General features: G+C 40.3%; 1 protein-coding gene across 10 annotated transcripts in view; it reads right to left on the bottom strand.

Annotated features, from left to right (window-relative positions):
• ATP8B4 (ATPase phospholipid transporting 8B4 (putative)) overlaps positions 1-26,249 on the bottom strand; it is a 295,105-nt gene that overhangs the window by 5,788 nt on the left and 263,068 nt on the right. For all 10 annotated transcript variants that reach the window (XM_029236307.1, XM_029236303.1, XM_029236302.1 and 7 more), the window contains 3 exons: positions 17,780-17,863; positions 9,673-9,918; positions 1,258-1,396 (listed from right to left, as the gene is read on the bottom strand). In XM_029236307.1, the coding sequence (XP_029092140.1) occupies positions 1,258-1,396; positions 9,673-9,918; positions 17,780-17,863 (469 nt within the window). The remainder of the gene's footprint in view (positions 1-1,257; positions 1,397-9,672; positions 9,919-17,779; positions 17,864-26,249) is intronic.

Raw genomic sequence — 26,249 nt, 5'->3', positions numbered from 1 at the left:
CCTATAATCGCTCTGGAAATGTATTTGGAAATGTATAACCCTATAATGTATAACCTTATAGGGTTATAAATGTATAGCCCTATAATCGCTCTTATTTTGCTTTCTACATGAATCAGTCTTCTAAGGATTATTTTTCTAGACTGGATTTCCCAACTAGTGGATGCAAATCTGTCTTGCCTAATCGAGCTCAAGTAGCTTGTCACTATATATCTCCCTTTTCCACAGTTTGCTGGGATGAACTCAGAAACATCACTGTTACCAACTTATTTCACACACACTAGAGATTTCAAAACTTCTTTAAAAGTCTATTAATAGCCCCACTGTGTAAAGCTCAGTGGCCCTTGCTGGGAATCATTTTGAAATGTGGAGTGCAATGATAGTATACTCCAAAGATAGACCAGATATATACTCTTTGTAGAATCATAGAATCTCAGGGGTTTAAGGGATTTTAGGAAGTCTTTTGCTACCCATCTGCTGTTCGATGTCCCCAACCAGTAATCAAGCCACATTTGCCTTAATCACCATCTTCATCATCATCAAGGCTAACATTTACTAAAAAAGTATTATGTACCAGGCTACATGCTAAGCATTTCATACGCATTATATCATTTAACCCTCACCAATTTGCTATAAAAGTAGGAACTATTAACATCCCCAAGTTTAGAACTGAAGACATTAAGGCATGAAAAGGAAAAGAAACTTGCCTAAGGTCACACAGCTTATAAGTGGCAGAGATGACACTTGAACACTGGCTGTCTAACTACAGAGACTATTCTTGGTGCCACTCATGGACTATGTCCAGCAATTTTTAAAAGGCTCTAAATTATACATTATTTCTTTTCTAATTGCAAATAAGTTCCACAGGTAAACTTAGGCAGAAATGTCGGTGATAATGTGGCATAAAAGGGAAAGCCTGGCATTTCTTTCTCTTCCCTCTATCATACATGAACTTCACAGGTTTTCAGGTATCCCTGATCTATAGGTGCTATGCCTGTTATTTGGAAAGGGACAGTCTACTGCATCTGGGCTGTTAGGAACCTGTAAGCAGCTATCTCAGTGATTCTGCATCTAGTAGGGACAGCAAAACCTAATCTTTTGGAGCTCACTTCAAGCCTGTAAGCCCTCAGATGTCTGGCTCAATCAATTCCTAGAGACAGAATTATTGGTCATCCCTAATCCCACCAAAGAAAATAAATTACAAAGACAAACAAACGACAACTTGACACTAGGCCCCGGCAAATAGTGGGACTCACTTACCAACAAATGGAAACTGCCTTGGGAAGATGCCAAAGAGGCCATTACTGTGCATGGTAAATAAAATGGAGAAATAAGTGGCAATGCTGCCCCAGACGAAGACATGATTAATGATAGTCCAGTAACTGGTATCCAAGGCTATCTGTAAATAAAGTCAAACACAAAGGGGAGACTGTTGAGGATTAAAAGAGCATCATTTTACTGAGTAATGTTTCCTCAGAACTGTTCTGTGAGAAGACAGTGGCGCATGTCTAGTTTCCAGCCAACCATAGGCCTTACTACTTTCTGCACAACACAGGGGACTAATGTGACATTCCTGGTAGACAACTGACTTTAGGACATATATCTGCAAGCCATTATATCTAGCAACGTTGAATCAAAAATCAGGAAATAAAATGTTAAACTTCTTTTAAGTGAGAAATAAGAAAGCAGAATGGTTTCTAATTTCAAAGCTACTTTCCAAATTGCCCTCAAAATTTTTCTATTGGAAAACTATTTTTCATAGTGAGCAAGTGCAACATTTTAAAATCTGTACATAGGGCTTCCCTGGTGGCACAGTGGTTAAGAATCCACCTGCCAATGCAGGGGACACGGGTTTGAGCCCTGGGCTGGGAAGATCCCACATGCCGCGGAGCAACTAAGCCTGTGCACCACAACTACTGAGCCTGCGCTCTAGAGCCCGTGAGCCACAACTACTGAGCCCATGAGCCACAACTGCTGAAGCCCGTGCACCTAGAGCCTGTGCGCCGCAATAAGAGAAGCCACCACAATGAGAAGCCCGTGCACTGCAAGGAAGAGTAGTCCCCTCTCACCGCAACTAGAGAAAGCCCGCACGCAGCAATGAAGACCCAATGCAGCCCCCAAAATAAATAAATAAATAAATTTTTAAAAAACTAAAAAAAAAATCTGTACATAGATTTTCATATGACCATTCTGATACAGGTATAATCTTTACATCAATATTCTAATTCATTTTGGTTATCATTTCTCTTAAGTTATTCAAATAATAACAAAGAAAAATCCTTAATCCACTTAAGGCATAAAATTCAGAAGCTGGGGTTCATGGTGATCTGGGAACATGCTCACAAGCCCTTCTCCCTTCCAATAAATTATTATGGCAGTAGAGCTGCAAAACGGTAACCTGTTATGGGGAAACCAAGACAGCCACTGGTGAATATGAACACTTGAGTTCTCAGAGAAAAGAAAAGTAGGTTCTAGCATCCTTATTTGCATATCAGAGGCACCAAATGGTCCAAGTGAAGGTTTGCATTTCTAGCACAGTCTGATGCAAGGCCAGATTTATTGCCTGCCTGAGGGGGCTCTACCTACATAGTAAACAGATTCCTCTCTGCACATGGAGACATACTTCCCCTTCCCACATGACGTTTACTGGCCTTTCAAATGATGCCCCCTAAAAAGAATGCTAAGACCAATCACAAGCACTGAAATTGAAACTGTGATTAAAAATCATCCAACAAACAAAAGCCCAGGACCAGATGGCTTCACAGGCGAATTCTATCAAACATTTAGAGAAGAGCTAACACCTATCCTTATCAAACTCTTCCAAAATATAGCAGAGGGGAGGAACACTCCCAAACTCATTCTACGAAGCCACCATCACCTTGATACCAAAACAAGACAGGGATGTCACAAAGAAAGAAAACTACAGGCCAATATCACCGATGAACATAGATGCAAAAATCCTCAACAAAATACTAGCAAACAGAATCCAACAGCACATTAAAAGGATCATACACCATGATCAAGTGGGGTTTATTCCAGGAATGCAAGGATTCTTCAATATATGCAAATCAATCAACGTGATATACCATATTAACAAATTGAAGGAGAAAAACCATATGATCATCTCGATAGATGCAGAGAAAGCTTTCTACAAAATTCAACACCCATTTATGATAAAAACCCTGCAGAAAGTAGGCATAGAGGGAACTTTCCTCAACATAATAAAGCCCATATATGACAAACCCACAGCCAACATTGTCCTCAATGGTGAAAAACTGAAACCATTTCCACTAAGATCAGGAACAAGACAAGGTTGCCCACTCTCACCACTCTTATTCAACATAGTTTTGGAAGCTTTAGCCACAGCAATCAGAGAAGAAAAGGAAATAAAAGGAATCCAAATCGGAAAAGAAGTAAAGCTGTCACTGTTTGCAGATGACATGATACTATACATAGAGAATCCTAAAGATGCTACCAGAAAACTACTAGAGCTAATCAATGAATTTGGTAAAGTAGCAGGATACAAAATTAATACACAGAAATCTCTGGCATTCCTATACACTAAGGATGAAAAATCTCAAAGTGAAATCAAGAAAACACTCCCATTTACCACTGCAACAAAAAGAATAAAATATCTAGGAATAAACCTACCTAAGGAGACAAAAGACCTGTATGCAGAAAATTATAAGACACTGATGAAAGAAATTAAAGATGATACAAATAGATGGAGAGATATACCATGTTCTTGGACTGGAAGAATCAACATTGTGAAAATGACTCTACTACCCAAAGCAATCTACAGATTCAATGCAATCCCTATCAAACTACCACTGGCATTTTTCACAGAACTAGAACAAAACATTTCACAATTTGTATGGAAACACAAAAGACCCCGAATAGCCAAAGCAATCTTGAGAACGAAAAATGGAGCTGGAGGAATCAGGTTCCCTGACTGCAGACTATACTACAAAGCTACAGTAATCAAGACAGTATGGTACTGGCACAAAAACAGAAAGATAGATCAATGGAACAGGATAGAAAGCCCAGAGATCAACCCACGCACATATGGTCACCTTGTCTTTGATAAAGGAGGCAGGAATGTACAATGGAGAAAGGACAGCCTCTTCAATAAGTGGTGCTGGGAAAACTGGACAGGTACATGTAAAAGTATGAGATTAGATCACTCCCTAACACCATGCACAAAAATAAGCTCAAAATGGATTAAAGACCTAAATGTAAGGCCAGATCAAACTCTTAGAGGAAAACATAGGCAGAACACTCTATGACATAAATCACAGCAAGATCCTTTTTGACCCACCTCCTAGAGAAATGGAAATAAAAACAAAAATAAACAAATGGGACCTAATAAAACTTCAAAGCTTTTGAACAGCAAAGGAAACCATAAACAAGACCAAAAGACAACCCTCAGAATGGGAGAAAATATTTGCAAATGAAGCAACTGACAAAGGATTAATCTCCAAAATTTATAAGCAGCTCATGCAGCTCAATTACAAAAAAACAAACAACCCAATCCAAAAATGGGCAGAAGACCTAAACAGACATTTCTCCAAAGAAGACATACAGATTGCCAACAAACACATGAAAGAATGCTCAACATCATTAATCATTAGAGAAATGCAAATCAAAACTACAATGAGATATCATCTCACACTGGTCAGAATGGCCATCATCAAAAAATCTAGAAACAATAAATGCTGGAGAAGGTGTGGAGAAAAGGGAACACTCTTGCACTGCTGGTGGGAATGTGAATTGGTACAGCCACTATGGAGAACAGTATCGAGGTTCCTTAAAAAACTACAAATAGAACTACCATATGACCCAGCAATCCCACTACTGGGCATATACCCTGAGAAAACCATAATTCAAAAAGAGTCATGTACCAAAATGTTCATTGCAGCTCTATTTACAATAGCCCAGAGATGGAAACAACCTAAGTGTCCATCATCGGATGAATGGATAAAGAAGATGTGGCACATATATACAATGGAATATTACTCAGCCATGAAAAGAAACAAAATTGAGCTATTTGTAATGAGGTGGATAGACCTAGAGTGTGTCATACAGAGTGAAGTAAGTCAGAAAGAGAAAGACAAATACTGTATGCTAACACATAAATGTGGAATTTAAGAAAAAAAAATGTCATGAAGAAGCTAGGAGTAAGACAGAAATAAAGACACAGACCTACTAGAGAATGGAGTAGAGGATATGGGGAGGGGGAAGGGTAAGCTGTGACAAAGCGAGAGAGAGGCATGGACATATATACATTAACAAACGTAAGGTAGATAGCTAGTGGGAAGCAGCCGAATAGCACAGGGAGATCAGCTCGGTGCTTTGTGACCACCTGGAGGGGTGGGATAGGGAGGGTGGGAGGGAAGAGACGCAAGAGGGAAGAGATATGGGAACATATGTATATGTATAACTGATTCACTTTGTTAAAAAGCAGAAACAAACAAACAAAAAAGAATGCTGGCAGCCATGATGAAACTGCAGGGGTGCTAAAGGGACAGCCTTTACTATCCTCAAGAGGCCTAAGAACAGAGAGCCCTGCTTTCCATGCCTCAGCAAAGAGACGCTGGTCCAGTTCATTTGTTGAGACATTAGACCAAAATCTGCAGCTGTACCTTTCACCACCTGTCAGTTCATCACCATTAAGAGACACCAGTAGCCTGACCTGTGTGGGTATGAGTAGGCAAAGAAAAATCACAACCAATTTAAGAGGATGCAATTGAAAAAAAAACAAGAACAGGTGGCTCCTGTTGAGGCAGAACTAATGGGAAAGACAGACAAGCACTATAACAAAAACAAAAAAAGTAATAAGAACTCTTAAGGAGATGCAATTAGATCACAGAAAAAAATTCTGGAAGAAATAAAAGCACTATTTCTGAATTTAAAAATTCAGTAGAGAAACCAAACAATAATAGTCACTGATGAGAACTGAATTAATATTCTGGGAAAAACGACTGGAAACAATATTTCATAACAGGGCAAAAACTTGAAGAAATGGGAACCAGGTGCAAAAAGATATGAGACATGGATGGCAAATCCATAGATGTCAGATCCATGGGACCAATATAAGAAATAATGGTATCGTAGAAAGAGGAAAAGGAAGAAAGAGAGAAGTAGCAATCAAAGAAATGACAGAGAAAACTCCTCTGGGATAATAAACAGCAAAGCTTTTCAGATTGGGAGGGTACTGTAAATTCTAGGAAAATCAATGAAAGAAGTTATGTTCTGGTGACATTTGTGAAGTCGAAGGATAAAGAACATAAGCTTCTAGACACGGAAGATATTATTTACAAAGGAAAGAGAATCAACTTAATATCAAACTGCTACACTGAAATGGATGTAGTGGAAAATCATTTACAAAGTTCCTAAAGAAAAATGCTCTGATTTAAGAATCTTATGCCCATCCAATATATCATTTAGTAAAGATAAAGAAAGATTTGAACTCAAAAGTATAACATCTATGTACCCCTTCTGCAGAAATTACTCAAGCTTAGACAGAGAGGAAAGGATGTTAATGCCGCTCTCAAAATGAGCTTATTCACAAAATTCCTGAAACTTATTCTGTGTGTTAAGGAGAGCAGTGTCTGATTGAAGCCGTGATTTCATGATGGATGCCTTAGCTGTGTCAGAGGCTTCGAAGTCACTCCATTATCTCCTCCTCTGCTACAGAATTGAACACAGGGGAACTAGGCATGGAGAGTTCACAAAGCACCCATATGCTTTATTTAGTTGTGAAACAGACAAACAGAACTCCTCTTTGAGTGGAGAAATATGGTTCTGATTTTGGATGCTACCTGTCTGACTGAATTTTGGACTTCCAAGATGTCAAGTGTTAGATGGCTTTGGTTTGAACTTAATGATACTCACTTAGATGGACCAAGGCATGGCAGAGATGCCATTTAAGAGCAGTATATTTACATCTGATTCATTCAATCTATTAAATATTTATTGAGTCATGAAGAGAAAGTCTGGGGTTTAACAAGATCTTTCACTGGATGTAAGAGGCTAAGATTTGTAAAAGACATTGTTTATAGGATAGAAAAAGGACTCACCACAGGCAATTCAAACTCCATAAAAATTAAGCCCTTGACTTATACTTTCCCCTTCAAAAAAACACCTCCCAAAAAAAACCACACACAAAAAAAGACAAAAAACAGAGGTCACATGGCTTAACGTATCCACCCAGAGGTACAGACTTTAATGGATTGGAAAGCTTTTGTAAATTCTAACTCAATACCTAATGGTATTGTCCACCATTTGCATAAAAGAGGAAATAGAAACAAACTCAAGATGCCTGATGAAGATCAATGGATCATCAAGAATCATTCTTACCAGATGGGAATGTAAATTGGTGCAGCCACTATGAAAAACATTATGGAGGTTCCTCAAAAAATTAAAACTAGAGTTGTCATTATAATCCAGCAATCCCACTCCTGGGCATGTATCTGGACAAAACTGTAATTTGAAAAGATACAGGTACCCCAGTGTTAATAGCAGCACTGTTTACAATAGCCAGGTCATGGAAGCAAGTGTCCATCAACACCAAGTATCCACTGACAGATGAACGAATAAAGAAGATGTGTGTGTGTGTGTGTGTGTGTGTGTGTGTGTGTGTGTGTATACACCCCCACAGTGAAATACTACTCAGTCATTAAAAAGAATGAAATAATGCCATTTCTAGCCACATGGATGGACCTAGAGATGATCATACTAAGTGAAGTAAGTCAGAAAGAGAAAGACAAATACCATATGCTATCACTATATGTCAAATCTAAAATATGACACAAATAAACTTATTTACAAAACAGACTCACAGACATAGAGATCGGACTTGTGGTTGCCAAGGAGGAGGGGGGTTGGGAGAGGGATGGATTAGGAGTTTGGGATTAGCAGATGCAAACGACAGTAAGTCCCCTACATACGAACCTTCAAGTTGCGAACTTTCAAAGATGCAAACGTGCGTTCACAAGTCCAATCACATAAGTTAGTTCACGTGTCTGGCGTACATTGTCACGTGTGTGCATCCTCTACAAGTGGTTGTGCTTTTGTGTACTTTACTGTACAGGACTGTATAGAGTACAGTAGTGCAGTATCTTTATTTCAAGCTAGATCTGCAAGAGGACGACTTCATTGAACTCCTTGCTGTGCAACACGAGGAGCTGACTAATGAAGACCTGATGGAGTTGGAGGCCCAGAGAAAGGATGAAGAGAGACAAGAGGGAGAAGAAGTAACTGAAGAACCGAAGAGATTCACGATGCAGGAAATGGCGAGGGGTTGTTTTTTATTTGAGGAGGCACTGTTAGTTTTTGAGGCACAGGACCCGAATGTAGAATGGTACGTGAAGGTTGCAGCGGTCATTCAGAATGCAATCCAGTGCTACCATGTCATCTATGACTAGAAAAAAAGAGCTACTACCCAGACATCACTGGATCGTTTTTTCAAGAGGGTAGATAGATTGAATCCAGCAAGCAACCAGAACCTGTGCCATCAACGTCAGGCATGAGTGAAATTGCAGCTTGTCCTCCGTCTCCTATTGCTGACGATCCTTCAGCTCTACCATCTCCCACCTCCTCTCCCTCCTCGAGTCAGTAACTCTCGTTGCCTGTTCACTCGATGCCAGCCCCTGTATGCCAGCTGTTGTGCTGTACTACTGTACTTTTCAAGGTACCGTATTATAAGATTTAAAATGTTTTCCTTATTTTTGTGTTTGTTTTTTATGTATTATTTGTGTGAAAAGTATTATAAACCTAATACAGTACAGTACTATATAGCCGATTGTGTTAGTTGGGTATCTAGGCTAACTTTGGTGGACTTAGGAACAAATTGGACTTACGAACCGAACGCACTCTCAGAACAGAACTCGTTTGTATGTAGGGGACTTACTGTATTATATACAGAATGAATAAAGAGCAAGGTCCTACTATATAGCACAGGAAACTACATTCAATATCCTGTGATAAACCATAATGGAAAAGAATATGATATGTATGTGTATAACTGATTCACTTTGTTATAAAGCAGAAACTAACACACCATTGTAAGGCAATTATACTCCAATAAAGATGTTTAAAAAAAAGTATGAAAAAGAATATATTTATGTATAACAGAATCACTTAGCTGTATACCAGAAACACAACATTGTAAATCAACTATGCTCCAATAAAATGAATTTTTAAAAAATCATTCCTACCAGGAAAACTTCTATGAATTTGAGATTCAGATGTGCCATATACATAGCATTGAACTTCTTGATAATTCCACAGAAATGTACTGCCAAGTAAACGTTATATCTCACTTTGAAACCTGGAAGTTACTAAGTCTTATAGAAGTCATGGGAAAGTTTCTGTTATCATTGGAAAAATTTTCTTCCAAGAAGACAGCACAAGGAGGAAGTAGTAGTATAATCATTTCTCTTCACATACAACACGCAGTCCCAAGAAGTGATTGATTCACTGTGAGGTTTCCACTAACATGGAGGTTATAGACATCCAATGCTAATCTCCTACATCTGGAAATTTATGTTAAAGCTTCCTGTTTTAATCTCAAAAGAAAACCCCAGTATTCCTTTAAAATTACTGTCAACAAATGAAACAGAATTTTAAAAGGTGTAAAGACATCGAGTTAAGATATTTTCACCAGTAGGTTACCTGCACACTGACCACAATGACCAAAGACGTGGCCATGGTCACTGCAAAAGACTGGTAGTCTGCAATGTGCTGTCCATCTTCTCCAGCCACGTTGTAAAAGGCCCCATATGGGATGAAGAAAAGGGCTAATGAGGTGTAGATTCCATGTGCCACGCAGATGAAAAATTTATGCTTGTTAAAAAGTAGATTCAGCTGTCCAGGCTTGTAGAGCTGGGGACAATCCATGCTATTCTGGTCATTAACATCCTGTCAACAGAGAGTTACTTCAGTGGAAGAGGTTTGAGAATTTAGAGATACCCTGAATTTCCTATCTCCAGAAATAGCACATGCATATCTAAGCATGCCCTAATACACACTACTCATTATTTTGTTTTCATTCCCACAGTAACCCCAAGGATAATAAAATGATCCCCATTTTATATAGGGAAATTGAGTCTCCAAGAGAGATTCACGAGAGGCCACACAGCTCTTATGGCAGAACCAGAACTTGATTGCACGCAGATATTTGGCTTCAAATTGAAGTTTCTTTCCTGTACTCTCCTGCAGCTGCATTCATGCTCCCAGAATTCTAGTACATCCCGTGCAGCCAGTGGGCCCCAGGGGTTAATTGCCAACGCAGTGAGTGGTAGTGACCAGGGGATGTCAGCAGAGAGCTGCAGAGTCAGAATTGGCCAACCAGAGTTCCCAACTTTGGGGGAAGCGTGAGCAGGAGAAAGGGAACTGGGAAAGGGGCAACTGAATGTGGGACTCCAGGTGGAAGGGAGCTGAGCCTGAAGAGGTGAGTGTTCTACCCAGGGAGGATTCCACGGGCAGTTACCAGGTGTTCAGGACAAAGAATTTAGATGGAATGAGAAGGCGTCATGTCTGGGCCCAACAGAGTCCTGGGAGAAACTAAAGCTGTGCTTCTCAAACTTCATGTACACACTAATAACCTGGGGTACAGATTATAATTCAGTAGGTTTGGGGTGGGGCCTGAGACTGCATTTCCAACAAGCTCCAAAGCAATGCTGATGACCACACTGTGAGCACCCCAGCCGAACACCCCAGCCAAAAAGTATGGCAAGGACTGACCACTGGCAACATCACAGGGTCATGGGTAAGGTGAAGCAGGCAAAGAGGGAGCAACATAGGCATGAACTCTGGGAGCAGACCAAGTTCCCCTTCCTGCTTGTGGGATGACCCAAGGCCTTGCCAAATGGATCCCATGAAGAACATTGATGTAGTCTCTTTGAGAAGTCCAGTTTTGAGATGCTAGTGGGTGCTTCTTTCCCCAGTCCAGTGACTGATAAGGTTATATACACAGGCTTTGAAGCCAGACAATCCTGATTCAAACCCCAGCTCTGCTGCTTAGCAGGGGTGTAGTCTTGGACCTGTCACTTAAGCTGTGTGAGCCTCAGTTTCCTCATCTCCAGGAGTATAAACGACAGCATCTCCCTCACAGGATCACTGTCATGATGAAATGGGCACGTATTCAGCAGAGCTCTTACCACAGTCCTTGTAATTAAAAAACAGATGCTTCTATAAATAATAACAAAAGAATGATGATAGTAATAGTAACAACAGTAATAGTGTTGCAATCTTAGAGTCAAGTGGCCTATTGCTAGGTTGAGTTCTGTCACATATTGGCCATGTGACTTTAGGAAAGTAACCTGAACTTCTGAGTTTTGGTTTCCTCCTTATAAAATGAGCAGACCCACAGACGGTCACTGAGGCCTTCCAGCATAGCATCCCATGATCTGGAGATCAGTTTAAGCGCCAGAGTTGACAAAGCAGGACAGGATAGGGGTATACACTCAACTTGATGGCAATAAGGGGCCTTATTATACACACAGTTGACCCTTGAACAACATGGGTTTGAAGTGAGCAGGTTCACTTCCACACAGAATTTTTCAATAAATATGTACTACGTGATCCACTGTTGGTTGAAACTGCAGATGCAGAACCATGGATGTGGAGGGCCAACTGTATAACTACAGGAGGATTTTTGACTGCATGGGGAGGGGGGCCAAGGTGAGGGGGACCCCTAACCCTTCTCTTGTTTCAAGGATCAACTGTATATTTTTTCTCTATATCTCTTAGCCCTTAGGTTGTTTCCATATCTTATTTATTATAAATAATGCTGCAATGAACATAGGAGAGCATATATCTTTTCAAATTAGTGTTTTCACTTTCTTCGGATAAGTACCCAGAAGTGGAATTCCTGGATCACTTGGTAGTTTTATTTTTAATTTTTTGAGGAACCTCCATACTGTTTTCCATTCTGTTCAGATTTTATACTTAATCATAGTTCAGTCTTGGTAGGATGTATGTTTCTAGGAATTTATCCATTTCTTTAAGTTGTCCAATTTGTTGGTGTATAACTGTTCATATTAGTCTCTTATGATCCTTGTATTTCTGTGGTCAGTTGTAATATCTCCTCTTTTATTTCTGATTTTATTTATTTGAGTCCTCTCTCTTCTTTTCTTGGTGAGTCTACTTAGAGGTTTGTCAATTTTGTTTATCTTTTCAAGGAACCAGCTCTTAGTTTCAGTGATCTTCTCTATTGTTTTCTTAGTCTCTATTTATTTCTGCTCTAATCTTTGTTATTTCCTTCCTTCTACTAACTTTGGGCTTTGTTTGTTCTTCTTTTTCTAGTTCCTTGAGGTATAAAGGTAGGTTGTTTATCTGAGATGTTTCTTGTTTCTTGAGGTAGGCATTTATTACTATGAACTTCCCTCTTAAAACTGCTTTTACTGTATCCCACAAATTTTGGTATGTTATATTTCCATTTTAATTTGTCTCAAGGTTTTTTTAAATTTCCTTTTTGATTTCTTCTTTGACCCATTGGTGTTCAGTAGCATGTCACTTAATCCCTACATATATGTGAATTTTCCAGTTTTCTTCATGTAATTAATTTCTAGTTTTATACCACTGTGGTTAGAAAGATGCTTGATATGATTTCAATCTCTTAAATTTATTAAAACTTTTTTGTGGCTTAACATATGATCTGTCCTTTAAAATAAATGTTCCATGTGCACTTGAGAAGAATTTGCATTTTGTTGCTTTTGGAGGGAATATTCTATATATATACATTGGGTGTATCTGGTATAACATGTCATTTAAGGCCAAAGTTTCTATATTGATTTTCTGCCTGAATGATCTATCCATTGATCTAAGTGAGGTATTAAAGTCCCTTCTATTATTGTACCGCTGTCTATTTCTCACTTTATGTCTGTTAACATTTATTTTATATATTTAGGTGCTCCTATGTTGAGTGTGTAAATATTTACAAATGTTATATTCTATTATTGGATTGATTCCTTTATCATTATATAATGCCCATCTTTGTCTCTTTTTAGCCTTTGTTTTAAAGTCTATTTAGTCTTATATAAGTATAGCCACTCCAGCTTTCTTTTGGTTTCCATTTGCATGGGATATCTTTTTCCAGCCTCTCACTTTCAGTTTCTGTGTGTCTGCATCTAAAGTGAGTCTCTTGGAGGCTGCATATAGATGGGTCTTGGGTTTTGTTTTGTTTTATTTTAATCCATTCAACCACTCTATTTGTTTTGATTAAAGAATTTAGTTCATTTACATTTAAAGTAATTATTGATAGGTAGGTACTTATTGCCATTTTGTTCATTGTTTTCTGGCTATTTTTGTAATTCCTTTCTGTTCCTTTCTTCTTCTCTTGCTCTCTTCCTTTGTGGTTTGATGACTTTCTTTAGTGATATGCTTATATTTCTTTATATTTTGTGTATTTACTATAGGTTTTTGCTTTGTGGTGATACAAGGCTTATAAATAATACCATATCTATAATAGTCTATTTAAGTTGATAACTGCTTAAGTTTGATTCCATTCTAAAGCTCAACATTCTTACTCTCCCTCCACATTTATGTTTTTGATATCACATTTTACATCTTTTTATCTATTACTTAACTATTGTAATCATAGTTATCTTTACTACTTTTGTCTTTTAATATTCATACTAGCTTTATAAGTGATTAAACCACTACCTTTACTATATACAGTTGACCCTTGAACAACACAGGGTTAAGGGCAACAATGCTCACACAGTCAAAAATCTGAATATAACTTTATGGTCAGCCCTCCATATTCATGGTTTCACATCCGTGGATTCACCCAACTGTGGATTGTGTACCCACACAGTTCAAAACTGTGTTGTTCAAACCTTTTGACTGAGATTTATTCCTTCACATGTTTTCTTGTTACTGATTAGCACCTTTCTTTTCAGATTAAAGAAGCCCCTTTAACATTTCTCATAAAGCTGGCTTAGTAGTGATGAATTCCTCTATCTTGTGCTTGTCTGAAAAACTCTTTCTCTCTCCTTCAATTCTGAATGATAATCTTGCTAGGCAGAATATTCTTGGTGAAAGTTCTACCTTTCAACTTTGAATATATCATGCCACTCCCTTCTGGCCTGCAAAGTTTCTGCTGAAAAAAATCTGCTGATAGTCTCATGGGGGTTGCCTTGTATATAATAAGTTGTTTTTCTTTTGCTGCTTTTAATATTATTTCTTTGTCTTTTAACTTTTGATGGTTTGATTACAAAGTGTTTTTCTGTGGGTCTCTTTGGGTTCATCTTATTTGGAACTCTCTGAGCTTCTTGGGTCTGGATGTCTGTTTCCTTCCCAGGTTGGGGAAGTTTTCAGTCATTATTTCTACAAATACAGTTTCTGCTCCTTTCTCTCTCTCTTCCCCTTCTGAGACCCACATAATGTGAATGTTGGTCTGCTTGATGTTGTCCTGTAAGTTCCTTAAGCTATCTTCACTTATTTTCATCCTTTTTTCTTTTTGCTGCTCTGACTGGGTGAGTTCCTGTCTTCAAGTTGACTGATCCTTCCTAATGTTTCATCTAGTCTGTTATTGAATCCCTGTAGTGTATTAATCACTTCAGCTCTGGTATTCTTCAGCTCTATGACTTCTACTTGGTATTTTCTTATATTTTTCATCTTTTTGTGGAAGTTATTGTGTTCATGCATTCTTCTCTCTAAGATCTTCTCTCTAAGATCATTGCTTTTCTCTGTTTCTTCATTTTGTTTGACTCTCTTGTGTTTGTTTTCATACAGCTGACAAAACAAACACTTCTCCCTGTCTCCAAGAGTGGCCTCATGTAGGAGATAAACCTTATTGTTCAACCCCGCCCCAGCTCTTTGTTGTCTCTCAAACCTTCATGCTTGTTCAAAGAGCCTATTATATCTTTAACAGCTCTCAGTAGTTGAGAATGTGCCAAGACATGTCAGTGTCAGGGTCAGATTATAGCACCTAGATTCAGGCTGATGGGAATCTAGGCCCTCAAGCAGCAGTTTTTAAAACCATGCAAATATATACCTGTGGGACTGCAAGAATGAGCCTCGCTGGCCACGAGAACCAGGCAATCTAGGAGGTTCCCTATGCCGCAGTCACAAAAGCCAGGGCTCCATATTAATGAATAAGCTCTTTTCTGGGAGATGGCAGAAAGCTGGAGCAAGGCAGAGGGAGCAGACCAAGATGGCATCCACAGCTTACATTCCTTGAGAGCAGCTTCCTCAGCCCCCAGAAGTGTGCCAAACCTGAAGCCTGCCCCTCAGGCTGAAGCTCCAGGACAAAGAGTTCCTTTTTCCAGAAAGACTGGGAGTGGGTTTCAGTCTGCTGTCTGTGCAGTGCCCTGGGGGTAGCCTGCCAAGAACCAACTCTTCATTTGCTACTGTTTCATGGGACCCAGGAACGCAAGCCCCCAGCCACAAGAGCCAGGTGATCAAGTGGTGTCCCCTGGGCAGCAGCTACAAGAACCAGGGCACCAGCCACATGTGAAGCTCCTCTCCAGGAGACCCTGGAGCTCTAGAAGGTGGCATAGGGAGAGCATGAAGGTACTGCCTGCCCTCTGAGGTCTCTGGAAACGATGACAGTCAGCCCCTAGATGCACGTTTAATTAGACGGTTACCCCTCAGGCCTCAGCTATAATGATTAGCTAATAGGCCTCCTTCACAGAAAGACTGAGCTCCTGAGTCTGTTGCCTCTTGCTCTGCCCTGGGAGGGGTGGTAGATATTTAAGAACTCTCTCTCCTCTGGTTACAATCCTGTGAGACCCACGAGTGTAAGCCCCACTGGCCACCAGAGCCAGATGATGTAGAAGTGTTCCCTGGCAGCAGCCGTAAAAATCAGGACACCAGATAGGAATATGAGCTCCTTTCTGGGTAACACCCATTACTATAGTCCCATGGGACCAGGAATGCAAGTTCCCCTGGCCTCCAGAGCCAGGCAGTCAAGAGGTGTCCCCTGGACAGCAGCCACAAAAATAGGGGCACCAGACACATGTAACAGCTCCCTTTCAGGAGGTACTGGTGCTCTGGAGTATGGCAAAGGGACAGTACAAGGATGGCACCCACCAGTCTCTGTCCCTGGAGTGTGTTCCAGCGGGCTCCTAGATGTGTGTGTTAAATAAGATGCCTTCCCCCAGGCTGATGATTTAATATAAGCTGGTGAGCCTCCATCACTGGGCATGATCTGCTGCCTCTGAGCTGGGCCCAAGGAGCAAGTGGGTCTGAGCACACGGGCCCATTCAGAGCCATTTCTTAGATCGCTTCAGTCTTGTGGGTCTTGGGACATGAGCCTCATTGGTTTTAGGAGGTTCATCTCTCAGGTGCAGGTGCAGGTCTGAAATGTTAAGGTGCCCAATGTGGGGTGCACACCCTTCACTCCTAAGGCAGAAGCTTCAGGTTTTGAGTTTTCTCCCTGTTGAGGACTGTCATGCTGAGGGCGGGGGTGGGGTTTATGGTGACATTGTGTGCCAGCCTCTCCAACTGGCTTCCATGTGGTTTTCTTCAGCCAGCCTTTAGGGTTTTTTAAGAGAAAATATTTCCTCCTGTAGCTGTAGACCCACTGTGCCCATAGGAAGAGGTGAGTTCGGGATCTTCCTATAACAACATCTTGAATTCTCCCCTTATATTTTTTCAAATTGCACAATAACCATCTTTTCCCAGAAATTGCTTTGTATTTAATATTTTACTCCACATTCTGGGCAGCTACAAAGTACCAAGGAAAGGAACACTTGCAAACATGGGCACCTGGAAATGAATGAGCTTAATCCCTTACATCTAAGGTCTTCAAGAGTTCATTACTTTTTGTAGAATTTCACAGATATGTTGTTCACAAACTGCCCTTTTTACATACAAGAAGTGAGGCTTACAACTGACTACAGAGCCTCAGAATGGGAGAGTAGAGTGAGCTCATAATGCGAAGATTTATATTTTGCAATAGATGGCTCTGGGCCAGAAAATGAGGCCTAGCAAATGGATCTAACAACAGCCTGGAGAAAATCTGGTCTCTTTAAAAATACCTCAAAAAATTTTTTTAAACAATACACTCTGTGCCATGAAAGCTCCTCTGGCTAGCCTTTCACTTCCCCATAGGCAGCCAGACTTTGTCCCTATCCAGGAAGTACCCTCCAAGGGTCTGAGTGTGCCAAGGATCTACCATTTTATAAATGATTCCCTCCCTTCTCTCCCCTCAAGCACGTGGAGCTAAACCAAAGAAAACTGCTCACTTTCTCTCTCCATGGCTGTGGGGCGCCGTGTCTTCCTCTCCCATTGGCAGGGTGTTCCTCTGGCCTGGAGTTCCTGTTCTGGGCTGTGCTGGACAGTGTCACCACAGATGCTAGCTCTCTGCACTCCAACCCAGCTCCATGATTTTCTATGTATCACTGCACGGCTCTCTGCACTTTCAGAGGCTAATACAGTATTCCCTGGTGTGTGAACCACAGGTACTAGTTCTGAGGCATATTGATCAGTTCTACATGAAAAATAAATAGGTAAACGTGCAGCTCTATGAGTGTGGGAAATGCTGGGCTACGATGAAATTAAAGAGACTGTTTCTTGCAGGATGTCTCAGAGCCTTTAGAGAAATAATGTAGGGTGTGAATCTTTAAGAGGATAGTAATCAAGCTCTGATCAGAGGATCTTTTGGTGGAGGTGGGAGATCTGGAAGGGTTTTTGAGCCATGCAATACGTATTAAAACAACTGCATTCCTAGGACCCTTTCTATGATTCATGTCTTCTACTTAGAAGCTAAAAGCAACTAAAAGGCATCCACAGAGCAAAATACGTTATAAAGGCAGAGAAAAACACATACCTGGTCAAAAATCCCCATGGCTAAAACAGGCAGTGATGTGTAGACAATGTTAAAAAGGGTAATGAACCACTGGTCATAGACAGTCTGAAAAGAAATGAACACATCAGTGAGAAACATCTTCCACAGGTGTGAGAATATTCACTTTTAGGCTCTTGGACTGACCATCTCAATTTCCTGAGTTGGACGGGAGTTTGGTGTTAGAGTCAGACAGACATGAGTTCTCCCCAGGCTCTGTCTCTTATCAGCTCCACTGCTTTAGTGGGGTACTAGATCTTTCTAAACTTCAATTTCTTCATCTCTAAAATGAAGCCATACTCTCACTTGCCGAGTTGCAGTGGAGGTGGATGAAAGGGTATCATACATGCAGAACACATAAAACAATGCTGGACACACACAAGGCCCTGGCCCCTGTGGTGGCTTATTTCATTCTTTAGGTTTTTAATGGCTTATAATAAGTCCAATTACCTGATCTAAGCAATAAGCAAGGATCCGCTAACATCTTCAGAGGGAGATACGGAAATGAACCTGTCAGCCCCACGCTCTGTTCAAATGGAGAGCTTTTTCTTGGGAGTGGTTTAAAGCAAGGTGGGCCTGGAACTAGCTGCTCACTACAGTGGGTATAAATAAGCAAGACAATAAAAATATCCCCTCACACCTATAGAGAACACTTCCCTGCATGAGCCTCACTAAAAGTCAATGAGGCATGTGAAACAGTCATCATATCCCCATTGTATTAATAAGTACCTAGAGATATAGAAACAGAATGTAATAAGTGTTACAGAGCTTATCACAGGCAAAGGCAAAAATTAAAACCTAGGTCTCCAGATCCTAACCAATGTCTGTTCTACCACTCTGTCATACATTCATTCATTCATTCAATATTTATTAAGAAACCACTATGTGCCAGGTACCAGGTTCTAGGCAATGGTATTTGAACATGATACAATCAGATAAAAATTCCATATGAAATATGCCTTGTAATGGTGTCAGGAAACAGACAAACAATTTATACAATAACGAAGATGTATATATATATATATATATATGGTTGGTGAGTGAATGAGTGAGATGGTAATCAGTACTAGGGTGGAAAAGGGGATAGGAAATATAGGAGGGCTGTAATTTTGATAAGGTGATTGGAGAAGGTCTCACTAAGAAGTAATATTTGAGAAAAAATCTGAAGGAAATAAAGAATCGAAATTTGCAGCTTTCTGGGACAGGACAATTTCAAACTGCAAGTAGAGTGCATGAAAAATCCCTGAGGCAAGAAAGCATCTGGTATGTTCAGAGGACAGCACGACAGTCCATCTGGCTGGAGCAGAGTGACCTACAGGGAGTATAATGATGTCAAAGAAATAAAGAGGATCCTATGGAGGTAACCATGGCTTATTCCCTAAGTAAAATGAGAAGACATTAGAGGATTTTGAGCAAAGAAACATCCTGATCCGATTTGTATTTTAACCTGAGCACTCTGGATGCTGTGCTGAGAATGGACTGAAGAGGGGCAATTGTGGAAGTTGGGAAACCAATTAGGAGGATACTGCAGTGGTCCAGATGAAAGACGAAGGGGGCTGGATCAGGTGATCAGCAGGGAGAAGTGCTAGATTTTGAATATATTCTGAAGCACATTTTCTTCTTAGGGCAATTCTGAAAGCAATGAGGAATCTTAAATGCAAATGTTCCAGACAGAGAAACTAAAGGTAGGTTCTACATAGTTATACAGGTAAGGCGATCCTTTAAATCATGTCCTGTACATGTACATTATGTTGAAGACAAAATATTTTGGTGTCTTTATTGCTAAATCTGGATTTGGACTACTCTATGTCTTAGCACTATTGTTTATTCTTGAGATGGGTGTATATTTGTTCAAGGAAAGGGGAAGTGGAGGCCAGTGTTCAAAGGCCAAATCTCAATCTGGACTGTTCTGTTGAAGCTCCACAGGTGGTTTTATTCAATACTGAATAAACCAGACACTATGAAAAAATGGTGATTATTGTATTCTGAGCAAGGTTAGCCCCATGGTAAGAAGTAAAGAGCATGGACATTCCCACTGTCAGTCATCTCAAGGAGAGTTTATTCTTAGGGCAAAAAAAAAAAAAAAAGAGAACAGAAAAGAGGAGTGGGGTAGATGAGGGAAGGAAGGAAATTATTTTACTCTCTGTGTATCTCAGAGAGTTGAGGCCTGGAATCGACATAGGAAAGACCTGCTCAATGTCATTCTCTTTGAGGGTAGGCTGAACGACAAGGCAGGAAAGTTGAATTCAACCACCAATAAACAGCTGAGACAGGATTTAGGCAAAGCGGCAACATTAGTAACTACCATCAAGAGGCCTATGCCTGTGACTCAGAATAACCATTCTAGTAACCAGGTTTTAAGTTCTCTGAACGGTAATTCCCTGTTGTTATTCTCTGAGGCCTGCTAAACTCTGTTCTTTGACTCTGACTCTGCTGTGAGGATTTGAAAGGGGGGCCTATGTCCAGAGACGTGCTAAGTGTTTAACAACTAGCTCTTCAAAAGAAAGAAAAAGCCCTGATTTGTAGCCTTGACCAATTTCCATGGTGTAAATATCTTCCCATGACTGTTCAAGCAGTCATATCACTGAGTTGAGAAGCGAGGTGCCATAGCACGCCATTGTATATAGTATTTCCACCACACAGATCCAACAGATAGAAATAACCTCAAGAGCACCATCAGCAAAATATGGTAAAAGCTAACTTAAAAGGGATGAGTTTTGAGTATTCATGAACTTTGTGTTTCATATAATTTATTTAACTCGTAAGTTTATATAATTTAATTTTTAATAACAGCTGTGTTTAACCACTGGCTCACATAAATCCTAAGAATTTAACAATCAGTTCCTAGGAACCAACATGGGCCAGCTCTAGCATACCACAGCCTATGTTTACGCTTGGAGCAAAGTAGTACAGACAGCAGCAGTGACCCAGAGGATCTTAGACTCAATGTGGCAAGAGAGAACCTACAGAAGGGCAGGTCAATAGCCTGGAGTATCAGGCAACCATGAGAATAGACCAGAAAAGTTTGTCAGCACTCCCTGGAAACCCCAGGATATTTTAGCAGAGGTATCTGAAACAAGCCTGGGTTTATGGTATGCATATAAGATAGGGGCATGTGCCATCAGTAACAACTGATTCATACCAAACTCCCCACTGAAGATAACAAAAAAAGCTAAGGAAAAGAAGTATCTTCATCAAAGCTTCAATGAACTAACTAGTGGGGAATACCTGTCAAGATAAAGGAGAGGATAAGAATTTAAGAACCACTTCAAGGCGCAGGATGATGTCTTCTTTCTCCAGAGAGTGTGTTTATCTCCTTCTATCAGCTGCTGAGGTTGGGATGAAGGCCTGATGTTTTCTGCACCACCCAGCTGTCCTGCCTGTGACCTCATTGCCAGGAGGCTGCCCTTGGGTCCCAGTCCAGAGAGGGAAGTATTTCAACAGGATCTCTACCCTTGACAGGCATCAAACCTTATCCCTCTAGTCTCAGGAAACGATTAAAAGAGAGGATCCTGAACTTCACAGTTGCCTCCTGTAGATCATCAACATCCTCAAGGCACATGGCTCAGAGCAGTGCAAACCTCCAGGGTCCCAGCCCAGAGCAGAGTGTTAACAGAGTCCCAGACACCAACTCCTATCTTCTGGACTCCGGTTTGCTCAGCCTCTCTCTCTTCCTTCGGATGAGCAAAGGTGTCCAACAAATCTATTCCTAGAGATATATGTTCAGAATGTCTGCCTTCGTGTACGAGGAGACATATGAAAATGCTCATACCAGAAATGGTTATAACAGTCCCAAACCAGAAACATCCATCAGGAGTGGAATGTAGAAAGACACTGTAGTATATTGATATCATAGAATTCTACAGAATAATGAAAAGCAAGGAACTACAGCTATATCCAAAACCACAAATGAATCAAAAAATATATACAATGTTGAGCAAAAGAAGCCAGACAAAAACGTATGATTCCATTTCAATAAAGTTTAAAAATGTGCCAATCTATTCTATGTTGTTTAGAGATTTATACTTATAGGATAAAATTATAAAACAAAGTGATTATAAAATATCAGGGCAATGATTAACTCCAGAGAGTTGGAAAATGAGGTGTGACTGAGAATAGGCAAGGGAGCTTCTGTGGTTTGGCAACGTTCTGGTTCTTGCCCTGGATCGTGGTGACGTGAGTGTTCATTTTACAATTTGTTAAGCTGACATTTATGTATTACGTACTTTTTTGGTAGATTTGTTATATTTTACAGTAAAAAAGGAAACACATGACCTTATTTTTTAGTCATAGCCTGGTGAGACTTTGGGCACTGGGAGGATTTTTAAAATCCTGATGACCATGCCACATCCAGGCCAATTAAATCAGTATCTTTGGAGGTGGGATGATCCAAGCATCGGTAATTGAAAAAATTTCCCAGGTGATTCCACTGTGAAGCCAAGATTGAGAATTTCACTTACCGCCATCCCAAAAAAAAAAAAAAAAGCACTAGCTGACACAAATCCTCAAGCAGTAGCTGATGGCGTCTTCTGACTTTCATTTCAATTCATTTTCTGATTGCAGTATGGAAAATATAAGAGGGGGAAAGCAATTAAATTGAAGTCTTATAGCATCAGGCAGAACCTGGTACTGTCAGATCTCTTCTTCTTCCTCCACCTCATCTACCATCAAACTTCTACTCACTGAGAAGAGATGATTTTAGGTACAAGGAAGAAAGAAAGAATCTGGAAAATTACTACAAGCTAAACTATGAGTAACTGATTAAACCTGCAATTATTTGACAGTAGCATTTGTAAGCTGGCATTCAGATTTGAAGCCTCATTTCACAACTGGAGCAAGAGAGGACAGGAAGGAAAATCAGTGAGAATAAAGTTTAAATGAGTTTTTGCAACTTCTTGCGAGAGTTGTTGCTGCCACACAGAATCACAACAACAAAAAGAAAACTAGCTGATATGTACTGAACACCATATGCACCAGGCACTATTTTAACATAGATTGACTCATTAAATACATATACTGACTCATTAAGTAGTCACAACAATCCTGTGAGGTTGGTGCTATCAACAGCCTCCAGTTTACAGATGGAGAAACTAGTTTGAGACCCATTATGTTAGGAGACTGCCCAACGTCACACTGAGCACGAAGATTTTTAAGGTGGGGTATGGAACTTTTAAGGGGTCCACAATGGCAAAACTATTTTCAGAATGATGCTAAGAAGTCGATTATTTGCCCTTTTCACTCTCATTCTTGCATAAGTATATATGACTTGTGATATCACAACCAACTGAATGCAGAAGCAGATATGAGAACCCAGCTGCTTCCTGTTGTGCTAAATAATAAGAACTTAAGTATAAAAATGGACTCTCTTCTCACAGCTTATTTTTTGGAGAGTACAGTAATTTTTTTCATTAAAATATGTCATTTAGGTAAACATATCATGGGTTCATTATTTTTTAATAAATTAATAAAAGTTTAAATTTTTTCTCCATTTTAATTTCTGATATGATAAATATTGATAGATAGAGTCCTGAGATCACAGAGTTTGAGAACTGCTGGCCTAGCAAGTGTCAGGACCAAGTTCCAGCCCTGGTACTCAGCATTCACAGCACTGACTATGGCATGAAACCACCTCTCAATCAGTGGTATCATTTGGCAAGTTTCTTTAAAAGCTTCTTTGCTCACATCATTTTATACAGTTGAGAGTGTGCAATAAATACAGTTTTGTATGCTGTTTTTTTGTCATTTGAAATGGTAACATTAGCATTTACCCAAGTTAAAAACCTTCCAATGGCTTCCATTTTACTTGGAATGAAATCCGGGCTCTGCGCCATGACGTAAAGCTCTTCCTGAGCTATGCTTGTCTGCCTCTTCAACTTTGCTTCACTGTACTCTCGCCCTCACTCACGGAGCTTCAGCTTCACTGATTGTCTTTCTCTAACTTACCAGGCTCATTCCTACATCAAGGGACAACTGCACTTGCCATGCCCTCTGTCTGGAATACTTTAACCCCGGGGTATTCAAATGAAAGTTTCCTTCTAAACACTCAGGTCACAGTTCCAGTGTTACCTTCTCAATGAGAACTTCTACATTACCCAGTTCTTTCTTAATAACAATTCTGAAATCAGCTCACTAATTTACTTCTTTATTATCTGTCTTCATCCCACTAGAATATAATCTCCATGAGACAGAGACTTACGTACAACACTAACTCCTGTGTCTAGAGCATCATCTAGCCAATGGTAGGTGCTCTATAAATATTTGATGAATTAATTATTTTACAACTTTTTATAAATGTTAGACATTCAACTTGCTACTAGACCCTCCGCTGAGGATGTGACACAGGCTTCTCAAACTCAGTTTGCCCAGGCCTGGACTCATTCTCACGGTTCCTTAACTAGGCTCCCTTCTTGTGTTCCCTATATCAGTTTCTGACACCACCACCTCCATCCCAGGGCCCAAGTCAGAAATATGATCTCTCTCCCTCTCTCCAACACCCGACATCAAATTAATCCCAGATCCCACTGATTTAACCATGCCAGATCACTCGTGCTGCAACCCAAACCCTTCACTTCTGTGACTTTCCTCCTATTGCCCCCCGCCCCATGGCCATCCTTTCCCTCCTCACCTGCTTCGCTCTGATTGATCCTTGAAGGGTCAGCCCAGAGACAGATCTTCTAGGAAGACTTTCTGAGCCCTGCCCACTTCCATCCTCCAGGGCTGGGTTCCAGGCCACTCCTTTGTAGTCCCGTGACACTCCACACCTCACCGCTTCATAGCTGTCGACTTACAATTATTTATATGCTGGTTCCCAGGCCCTCCCCACTAGACTTAAAGCTTCTTGGTGAAACCAAGCAGGACCCTGTGGGGCTCCTGGGCATGGAAGCCTTTCCTTGTCCCCCATTTCTTGTTTGTAGGAAACAGACTCCAGCCTCCATGACCTTCCCTGAGTTCCAAAGGGAAGATTCGAAGAGTTGCTAATCAGGGAAGGGAGGGGATGCTGAGAAAAGGCAGGAGCAGCGAAGAAACAATAGTGCAGCCTTGGGGCAGGGTCCTGGTTCCACCTCCAGGGATACACGTAACAATCTCTTTGAGCTCTTTACAGAACTAAAACCCCCAACAAATGGAAGATGTCAGCATTCTTCATTCCAGAGAGGATGACAGTTTGATAACCTTGAGAAGCTCATCAGACCACCTGAGACCAGATTACAGGAGTGCAGGCCCTGAACACACCCTAATCTTATCAGCAACCCTACCCTTGAACCATTGCTATAAAACTCCTCACCAAATCCTCCTGGGTTGGGACACACAGTTTTTGAGGGCAGGAGCCTGCTGTGTCCCCCTTTGCCTGGCAAAGCAATAAAGCTCTTCTTTTCCACTTCACCCAAAACTGTCTCCAAGATTCAATTCAGCACTGGTACACAGAGGCCAAGTTTTTGGCATCACTGAGAGCAGGTCATACAATTTATTCATCTGTGGGAGCTCAGGAACCTGACTCAATGCCCGGCAGATGGTTAAGTATTCAACAGAAGGAAGCTGGTATCTTAAGGGTAAAGGTACTGGAGTCAGAATTCTGATAGAACTGCATGTCCCTGAGCAAAATACTCAATCTCTCTCAGTCTTAGGTTCCTTGGCTATAAAATGGGGATTTGAGGGGGGCTGTGAGTATTCAGTGAAATGCGCAGATGCCAGTACAGCAGCACCTGACAAACAGATAGTGAATACATTTATTATGCAAGGAAGGGAGGGAGGGAGGCGCCTGCAGGGATTCAAGCTTCAAGCGATATGTTTAACGGTAAATAAAAAGGTATATTTTCCTACAAATTATACTTTTCTATGAAAATACAATTCTTTATTGCTACAACTAACCATAGATATTTCTATCCATAATAAACTACTATATTAATGAAATCAACAGAAAATTAGAGCACGACTTAAAGAAAACCAAATACCCTGATATAATTATCATTTTCCTCGTGAATACTTAATTATATCAATCACTGTTCACTCTTACTCTAGTTTGGCCTCAAATGTGTTAAACTGAGTCATTCACTTTTTTTTTTCTTTTTTTCCTTTTTTTATTGAAGTATAGTTGATGTACAGTATTATATGTTACAGGCATACAATATAGTGAGTCACAATTTTTAAAGGTTATACTCCCTTTTATAGTTATTATAAAATATTTTCTATATTCCCTGGGTTGTACATTATATCCCTGTAGCTTATTTTATACATAATGGTTTGTACCTCCTAATTGCCTACCCCTATATTGCCCCTCCACCCTGAGTCATTCACTTTTAAAAGACACCTTTCCCAGTTATGTGTATTAATTTAGCACAGCTTAGGCTTTAGGGTCTTCCATAAAAAATCAAATCACAAGCAGTATTTCTTCTACAACAGGCTTCTTCCTCTCCTTGCAAGAGATCTCCAACTACTCAAATAGTTATCCTAGTAAATG

Source organism: Monodon monoceros, unplaced genomic scaffold (genome assembly GCF_005190385.1).
Source record: "Monodon monoceros isolate NGI ecotype Baffin Bay Population unplaced genomic scaffold, NGI_Narwhal_1 Super_Scaffold_21, whole genome shotgun sequence".
Lineage (NCBI taxonomy): Eukaryota > Metazoa > Chordata > Mammalia > Artiodactyla > Monodontidae > Monodon > Monodon monoceros.
This window is presented reverse-complemented; position numbering and strand designations above follow the sequence as displayed.